The sequence below is a fragment of the Camelina sativa genome, chromosome 4 (assembly GCF_030686135.1).
Source record: "Camelina sativa cultivar CO46 ecotype springtype chromosome 4, ASM3068613v1".
Taxonomy (NCBI): domain Eukaryota; kingdom Viridiplantae; phylum Streptophyta; class Magnoliopsida; order Brassicales; family Brassicaceae; genus Camelina; species Camelina sativa.
The window spans coordinates 3,821,976-3,831,475 of NC_141883.1; the positions used below are offsets into that span (position 1 = coordinate 3,821,976).

The window sequence follows — 9,500 nt, forward strand, 5'->3', positions numbered from 1 at the left end:
AATTAAAACATAAACATATCTACACTTTTTTTTGTTTGATAAGTAGGAAATTAAGTTACAAGCTTGTAACCATGATCAGACCTTAATCTACATGTCAACAATATGCCAACCATGCACCATACCAATTGAACCTAAATTCAAATATCTACTGACGCTTTACACTTTCAACAACCAGTTGAGTTACTATCAGTTGTCATGTATATATATGCATTTATATTTATGTGTGACGATTATATATATATATATATGTACATAACCAGAGGTTGTCCTTTTACACGTGAATATGTGACTACACACAACAGATTTGTGCAAAGGTCTTCACGACCACATCATTACGTATGTATGTATGTTTTTTTTTTGTTGTTGTTGACAATATTACATATGTATGTGTAAAAACATACATACATACTTATATAGGTTCAAGGACCTTCAAGCATGTGTGAAATATTTCATGATTCATTACAAAATTAAAGTGTTCTTCCGGTTTTAGGTTTCATGTAATTTTGTGCGTGTGTGATTACTGGCCAATATTTATATCCCATGATTGGAAGTAAGGTCGAACTCTTGTACCAGAGGAAGCCACAAGACTACCCTAACAAATCTCTCTAGCTAAGAGTTTTTAATTTTTGCAAGATTAATGTAATATAAGCAGAGCACAAGCTAAGTGACACAACTAGAGAAAAACAAAGTGACATTATTTTTTGCGGTAATTTTTAATTAATAAACAAAATTGGAGTACAAACTGATTTCTGGGACATTCGACATGCATGCATCTATATATAGTACTAGTTTACAACAATAAAAAGAATTATAAAATTCTCTTATATCGATCAGGTAACTAGTAGAATATCATTACTTGGTTAATTACTCATTAAAAATCAATGACACGCAGGTTTTGTAGTATTATATCAAAGTTTCTTTTTGACCAAATTTTACGAATATAGGCCTCAACTTTCATATCATTTTGGGGTATGAAAACCTAATCTAAGTGAAGTGGTGGCATAGAACATCATGAAATGTATGAATTAATGTATAACATGCCCCACTATGCTGGTTTTATATGTTTAATTAATACGAGTATGACTAGTTAACTACACATTCGCTAGGTAGCTGACATCCATCATTATTATTATGTTTAAATGAAACAAAACCAAACGGTTACAAATAACTTTAGTAATATAATTACCATATGACTGAAGATTTTTTGGAAAATAAGTCATGGTGACATAAATAAAGATAATATTAATTAGTAATACGTAACTAAGTTAATTTAACCAAAACTTAATCATTAGATGTTTACCAGTATCCGCGTTTAAACACCATATTAATATTTCATTCATGATCCATAATAATAAGGCATGAACATAATTGTGTTTGGTCTATGATCCGAAGAAATGTAGACAATTCAAACATTATTAGTGCACGAAATGTTGGAAAGGTTGTTTTCCAAAATGAATATAAAGATGCAATATTGCAAATATGAAACGGTGACGTGTGATGAGGTAGGTCTTATGGAAGCAAATATGAAATATATAATATATTAGTCTTCTTGTATATGGAAGTGCTTGCCCATGTGTGTTTGTGATATTATTGTGCAATTTTTGGATTATAAATAAAAATGTGTAAGCATAGAAGAAATAAGTAAGCATCACTTTGTGGTCACACGCATGGGTTGTCTCTGGTCCCTTTGCGTTTCCTTTTTTCACATTTGTGGCCATTTGTAGCCTTCTTATGTCACCCCTTTACATATATATTATATACACACATGTATGAGTGTGTTTGCACTTTCTTAATATTTTAAGGTTTTTAAAGTGATAAATTCTTAAATAGAAAAAAAGTTTGGTTACGATTTGTGAACATTATCGCGGGCAGTGGGTGCTCTTTTAGGGCTTTGATAATCATGACGCCATGCTTACTCCACTCATTTTTTTTTTAATTGAGAGAGTAAATCCCCAGATCTATAGAGGGGTCCGAGACTAATCTCTTTAAGTAGAGGTTATCTCACGGGTAGGGTCCTCCCAAATATACAAATGGGCTATAAGCAATGGATTCATACTCATATAGCTAAAGTGATAAAGCTGAGTAATTCTGCGTTTGGAGAGAATCGATATCTGGTGTAGACCAACAAAGCGACTCTTCCACCAAAAAAGGAATAACTAGCTCACCACCTCTTGCTTACTCCACTGATTTTACGTCTTCGAATTACATATCATATTCATAATTCATTATACAACTTAACATGTTGCAATTAATTGTCTTGTTCACTAAGAAAAATAGTTTTTATAGACAAGTTAACTCAAACAGGATACATTATACATGTTTACAACTTTCTAATCTATAAACTATAATCTATAAAACTCTGGTATGTCACTAAATTTTAACTCTTAATCTAAAAGCACTACTATCATCTTGACCGAATCCACCATTAGACCAAATTTCTTAATACGAAATATTCTTCGTAGCTATTAATTGCATAAGATATGGTACGATGCTATCTCTAACGTTGTAAAATATATCATTGAATATTATATATCAGTGCTCTAAAAAAAATCATTTAAGACTATCGGCCAAAGGAAACAAGTTTCGACATAAAATTATCAAAGTAACTGTAAATGTGTCTGCCCATATATAAAAAAAGAAGATTATATACATATATCTAGTATAATATAGCTGAGATTTTTTGAACTCTAGAATAACAATCGAAATTTTGAAGAGTCGTGTATTCTATCATATAATTCGTTTGTTAAAATCACAATAAAAAACGATGGTTATGGCCGTACTGTTAAATTTTAAGAATTTTTAACTGTAAAAATTAATTGTTAGCAAGTAGAATAATCTGTTATATAAATTTGTGTTCGTTTTTTACATAGTATGTGAAATCCTAACATACTCTAGTGAAATAATTATTTATTCATCTCTGATGGAATTTCGCTGATTTTAGGATCGGTTATATTTGTTACAAGACTCTAAAGTCAATCATTTTAAAGATGGTTTTGAGCTCACGACCCTCGGTCTCTGTGAGAATCTTTCATCTAACCCTAACCCTAGAAGATGGGTTATACAGCCGGAGGAATTATTTCTTAGCCGGAAAAAGGCAACTATGGGGTGCGATCTTCTTGGAATACCAAAAAATTTACAAAATCTTTCAGTTTCGATGAATATTGAACGAATATTTTCACAATATTCTCAGATTTCACTTTAGAAAATTAGGGTTTTCTTTCAGGCCGTCGCGGATATTAAGAGCTTTGTGTTCTCTGGGCCTCTCACAAACAAAGATTGGATTATTTCTACTGGTCATGGAAGCGAATCTAAACCTAGCGATGAGTTCGATGTCGATAGCAGATAACACTCCGATTATCCTGACAGAGGACGGCGACTTCAGTGTGGCGGTTGAGTGCAAACTGAGCCTGTTGGGGAGACTGCTCAACCCGGACTGTCAGAAGATGGCAAAGATGATTATGAAGATGCCACGAGTTTGGGGAGTCTATGAGAGAGTTCGAGGTATTTCTCTATCCCACGACACTTTCCGGTCCATCTTTCAACTAGAGAGTGATTTGGAAAGGGTTTTGAGAACCGGTTTCTGGACGTTTGATGAGTGGGGGCTAATCTTGGAGAGATGGGTTGAATCTCCACTGGCAAACTTTCTAGGGACATTCCCGATCTGGATTAGAATAAGCAACATCCCGGTCAATTACCTTACCCTCAAGACTATTGAGACGGTTGCGGGGCGAATTGGCTATGTGAAAGAGATAGCCTTTGATCTGGATAGATCTCAGTACAATGATTTTGTCCGAGTTAAGGTGATTTTTGATGTTGCGAATCCTTTGGTCAAAACAAAGTCGGTCTAGTTACCTAAAGGTGGTTTCTCATTGGTAAACATAGAGTATGAGAGAGTCCGTAAGTCCTGCTTTCATGGCCTCAGGCTTACACATGATAAGCAGCGTTGTCCCTTCCTGCAACGCGACAGTAGAGGGCAGGCGTCTGATATAGAGAGATCGTGGAGGGGTTCGACTAGGGATAACCGATTTCCCAAGGAACTTGCTGATACAATATTGCCTTTACTGAAACAACCAATGGCTACAGCTGAACCTCTTCAGTCTAATGTGGTGGTGCTTGAAGTCCTTGCTGAGATGAAGAAGTTTCTGCAATCAGGGAACCCTGCATTGGCGGATCAGAGAGAACAAGAACTCCGAGCAACTTTAGACTCTATCTCCTCAAATGCTCGTGATTAGAATGCAATGCTTCGTCTAGAAGCCCCTCCTACGCTAACTCCGGATCTTAGTAAAGGGAAAGGTCTGGTTTTTGGATACCCGCAGGCCCTGGTGGAGGATCCTACGCAACATATGTCTCCTACGGCTGGTGATACTGGAATGGAGGGAGGTCATAACAACAATGATGCAACTGTGATAGCGAGTAGTAAGATCATGACGATGGAACAGGCTGGTTCTACAGGGTTCCACATGGGGCTTTTAGCTGGTATCAAAGAGACGCTCAGTGGTGGTAAAAAATAGACTCAGAAAAAGACCTCTTCTTGGAAACTTAAATCAAAGAAAAAGGGGGCTATGTCGAGCACTAATTCCATTAGTTCCTCGCAGGAGGTGTTTAAGGAGCAGTTGTTTGGTCCTACTACCAAAAGGAAAGCCGTAGAGGATGATGAAGTCTCATCTAAGGTTTTAAAGACTGTTCCGGTGGCATTTCAACAAAGCCCTGAGCAGAGGGATGTTGTACTTAGGCCGAGTGTGGAGGGTGCACGTATGCGTGGTAATGTGATGTTTGTTGCTGATAAGTCGGGTTCGGGTGTTTTCCAGAAACCACCCAGTTCTCAAAGAGTGTAATCAGTTGGAACTGCCAAGGCATGGGGAGCACCTCGGCAGTTTGACGTCTGAAGGAGATGTGTCGTGAGCATTATCCGGACTTTCTGTTCCTCTTGGAGACTAAAAACTCCAGTGATCATGTTATGGGGGTGAAAGAGTGGTTGGGCTATGATAACGTACATATTGTCGACCCTGTTGGGCTGAGTGGTGGCTTAGCTCTTTTCAGGAAAGACATGTACTGGTTGAAGTCTTACAATCTGACTCAAAGGTGATTGATACAAGGATTTTTCAGGGTTCCACGGTTTTTTATATAACATTTGTCTATGGGGATCCTGTTCGAATGAGAGAGGTTGTATGGGAACGCATTACACGAATTGGTATACAGAGAGATGATCCATGGTTACTTACCGGCGACTTCAACGAGATAATGGATAATTCTGAGAAATTGGGAGGCCCACGGCGTCCAGAGAGCTCCTTCTATCCTTTCAGAACCATGGCAAGAAGTAGTCGGATCATAGAAATCCCGAGTTGTGGTAATAGTCTCTCGTGGGGTGCACAGAGAGATAATGTGTGGGTTCAATGTCGGCTGGATGGAAGCTTTGGAAACAGTGGTTGGTTCACTCTATTCCCAAGGGCTAATACAGAATATTTAGAACTAATGGGATCTGACCACTGTCCGATAATCACAAGACTAGTTGGCGATGATACAAAGTTCAGAAGAAGGTTCATCTTTGATAAGCGATGGATCAGTAAGCCGGAAACAACTGAGATAATACGTGAGCAGTGGGCTTTGGAAGGGGCGAATCAGAGTAAATCTGTGTTAAGGGGACTAGCTCGGTGTAGGAAGGCTCTGTCCAGATGGAAGAGGACTCATCCTACTAACTCTGCCACGCAAATTCAGTTGCTGCGCAGGGACTTGGAAGAGGAGGCTACTAAGCAGTTCCCTAATTTCTAATGACTGCGTCAACTTAAATGGGCACTCACAGTTGCTTTTAGAGAGGAGGAAACGTATTGGAGGTCTAAGAGTCGAGAATCCTGGCTTAAGGCAGGTGATAAAGATACAACCTTCTTTCATAGGAGCGTACAATATAAGAGACTGAAGAATCGACTCAACTCCTTAGTTGACAAACACGGTTTTGAATGTTTTGAGGAGGGCTCTAAAGGTAACATTGCTGTGGAGTACTTCACTGAGTTGTTCAAAACCTTTAGCCCTGGTAACTTTGAGGAACTTTTAAAGGGTATGGCACTGAGGGTATCAGATGGGATGAACCAACAACTGGCGGCTCCGGTGACTGCGCAGGAGATTAAGCAAGCGGCGTTTAATATCAAGGGAGATAGTGCTCCGGGTGCTGATGGGTGGATTGGTGCCTTCTTTCGTCGGTATTGGTCAATAGTGGGTGATGATATCGTTAAGGAGATTCAATATTTCTTTGAGGATGGTGTTTTTCCACAGGACTGGAATCATACTCAAATCTGTCTCACTCCCAAGAAGGATAATGCCAACCAAATGAGGGATATGAGGCCAATCAGCTTGTGCTCAGTCCTCTACAAAATCGTTTCTAAGGTCTTATGCACAAGGCTCAAGAAATGTCTTCCGACTCTGGTCTCTGAGACACAAGGTGCGTTCGTCTCTGGAAGACAAATATCTGACAATATATTGATTGCCCATGAGATGGTTCACGCTCTGCGTACGCATGCTAAGTTCAATTCAGGTTTTGTAGCGATTAAGACGGATATGTCAAAGGCATACGACAGAGTTGAATGGGAATTTCTGGAACATCTTCTCATTCGTATGGGGTTTGCCACGAGATGGATTCAGTGGATAATGATGTGTGTATGCTCTGTCACATATTCAGTGCTCATCAATGGGAGCCCTTTCGGCTTTGTTACACCAGAGCGAGGAATCCGACAGGGAGATCCTCTTTCCCCATTTATGTTTATCTTGTGTGCTGAGGCATTGATCCATGTCATGGAAAGGAGGAGATCCTAGGGGCGTCTTACTGGGTTCAGTTTCAATGATTCTTGTCTGATTGTCCAATACTTACTATTTGCTGATAATAGCTTATTGGTCTGTCGTGCCACCAAGGAGGAATGTGAAGAACTCCTGGCATGCCTACAGTTATATGGTGAGGCATCAGGACAACAAATTAACTTTGAGAAGTCTGCAGTTACCTTTGGAAGTAAGACGCTTGTATCAAGTAAGCTGATGATCAAACAAACCCTAGGGATTACAACAGAGGGGGGAGAAGGTAATTATCTGGGATTGCCAGAGTGTTTCATTGGCTCAAAACAGGCTCTTTTGGCTTTGATTGGCGATAAACTCAAGAAGAGACTACAGGGGTGGTTTGCAAAGACTCTCTCCTTAGGGGGAAAAGAGATTCTACTTAAGTCGATAGCGTTGGCACTCCTAGTATACGCAATGTCTTGTTTTCGACTTAGTAAACATCTCTACAGGAAACTCACAAGTGCCATGCGTGATTTTCGGTGGAATAGTTGTCAGGGGAATAGGAAAATTAGTTGGGTGGCTTGGTCTGAGATGTGTAAATCTAAAGCAGATGGTGGTTTGGGTTTTAAAGATTTGGGAGATTTTAATCAAGCACTCCTTGCCAAGCAAGCTTGGAGAATCCTCAACAACCCGGAATCTCTAGTTTCTCGTTTCTACAAAAGCCGCTACTTTCGAAAATCAACTATCATGGAGTGCGGGTCTGGTTCAAGGCCTTATTATGCATGGAGAAGTATACTACATGGTCATAACCTCTTGAAGCAGGGTCTGATGAAGATGATAGGGAATGGTATGGATACTTTCGTCTGGAAAGAGAAATGGATCTTTGATAAACATCCTAGAGCCCCGTACCGGATGGACACCTTCTTCAATGTCAACCTGAAGGTGGTGGAGCTGCATAGCCAAGTGGATGGTCAATGGGACATAGAGAAGATAACTGCGTTGTTTCCACCTGATGATGCTAAACAGATTCTTGCGATGAAAATTGCAGCAACAAAGAGAAATCGTTACATATGGCCCTATATGCCTTCTGGTGCTTATTCTGTTAAAATCGGATACTGGTTGCTTCGGACCCTACCTTCAATCTCTGAGCCTCGCTCGGAAGATAGGATCAAGCTTACAAGTATGAAAGCGAAGGTGTGGAAACTGCAGACGGTACCAAAGATTCGAACTTTCCTCTGGAGAATGCTATCAGGTGATCTAACTGTTTCAGAAAGGCTTGCCTCACATGGATTAATTGTAGACACCAGATGCTCAATATGTGGTCACCAGGAGGAGACAATATGTCATATGCTGTTCTCATGTGCGGTTGCTAGACAAGCATGTGGCGTTGCTAATATTCCTCTGCCTTCTAGGGGCTTCTCTGACTCGGATTTGGTGGGGAACTGGGAACATTTGCTGACGGTAAAGCAAGACAAGTGGGTTCCGGAGGAGATTAGAAACATGATCCTCTGGCTGTTGTGGGAATTATGGAAATGGAGGAACATATTTCTATTTCAGGGGAAACAGGACGATATACGGGAGCTGGTGGATAAAGCTTTCACGCACTCCTCACATTGGTTTGCGGCACAAGCTCTATAAGGCACCTTAGTCCAGCAGTGGACAGTGAGATGTCAAGCCCTTGAGGTTATATGGAGGAAACCAATGCCTAGAACTACGAAATGTAACATCGCAACGTCTTGGGGGAAGAGCTCCCCAATGGTTGGTGGTGCGTGGATTACTCGCGATAATCAAGGCCAGGTTCTCCATCATGCACGAACTGCTTTTGAGAGATCCAAAATGGAAATATTGGCAGGTCTTCGGTGTTTTCTGTGGGCTCTGGAAGCGATGCAGATTCTGCATATCACTCGGGTTGAACTGGTAATGGATAATGCTGCAGGTGTTGCAGCCATAAACAACCCTAAGGAATGGCCGCGGTTTGATTCGCTGCTGCAAGATATACATCTGATATTGTCGAGTTTTGATTATTGGGAATGCCACCATGTGCTAAGCTCGGCGAATAAAGTGGCAGTGGCTATTGCCAAGAGTGTAACACGAGAGGGGAGGCTCCAGTCGTATTTATCTTTGGGAGGCTCTTCATGGCTGCAAGATCAACTACGCAAAGACTATGAAGGTTAACTTGCTGAGTGGTATGTGTGGTAGGTTTTATTGTTGTTACCTGTTTCACTTGGAGGGTTGATTGACCTCAATATCAAGTATAGGTAGTGGTTGGTTTTTTTATTTTACCCTTGTACTTTTTCCAGTCTTGGTTTCTATTAGATGACAAAAAAAAAAAAAAAACTCTAAAGTCATTAATATTGTATCATAGATTATGAGATTCCAAGTTAAAATTGATTAGTAATGAATAGAGTGATTTCTATCTTTAATGTAGTAGTATTTTTTTAATTTTGACACTCAAACATGTTTCTTAATTCGTTTTGGCTCCAATAATATAAATTGTTGTTGGACAATTTTTTTTTCCTTTTCAAATTTCTCATGTTTCTTGAAAGGCTTTAGTTGGACTTACTGTGTCACTTGTGGATTTGTAATAAGAACTTTTTGTCCATTATAAGCAGTTGTTTGGGCTTATGTCATATTCGGCCAATTAGTCATTTTGGGCTAATATGTCATTTTCTGAGTCGCGTAGGTCGATGCATGATACATGTGTTACAGTTCTTTTTTTCGTTAATTGCATATGTTTTTCT

The 9,500-nt window shown here is 39.7% G+C and overlaps 3 protein-coding genes across 3 annotated transcripts; all 3 read left to right on the top strand.

The window, feature by feature from the left end:
• The first annotated feature begins 3,296 nt into the window (after positions 1–3,296).
• On the top strand, positions 3,297–4,232 carry LOC147945315 (uncharacterized). The gene is made up of 2 exons (XM_087509194.1): positions 3,297–3,838; positions 3,923–4,232. Exons 1-2 carry the CDS (start codon positions 3,297–3,299, stop codon positions 4,230–4,232), a joined length of 852 nt encoding a protein of 283 aa, XP_087365320.1.
• A 922-nt stretch (positions 4,233–5,154) lies between these two features.
• LOC109132435 (uncharacterized) lies at positions 5,155–8,397 on the top strand. Its single transcript, XM_087509195.1, has 4 exons — positions 5,155–5,742; positions 5,801–5,863; positions 5,968–6,758; positions 6,876–8,397. Exons 1-4 carry the CDS (start codon positions 5,155–5,157, stop codon positions 8,395–8,397), a joined length of 2,964 nt encoding a protein of 987 aa, XP_087365321.1.
• Positions 8,398–8,460: 63 nt separating this feature from the next.
• On the top strand, positions 8,461–8,934 carry LOC147945316 (uncharacterized). Its single transcript, XM_087509196.1, has one exon. The coding sequence runs from the start codon at positions 8,461–8,463 to the stop codon at positions 8,932–8,934; it is 474 nt and encodes a 157-aa protein (XP_087365322.1).
• The last annotated feature ends 566 nt before the right edge of the window (positions 8,935–9,500 follow it).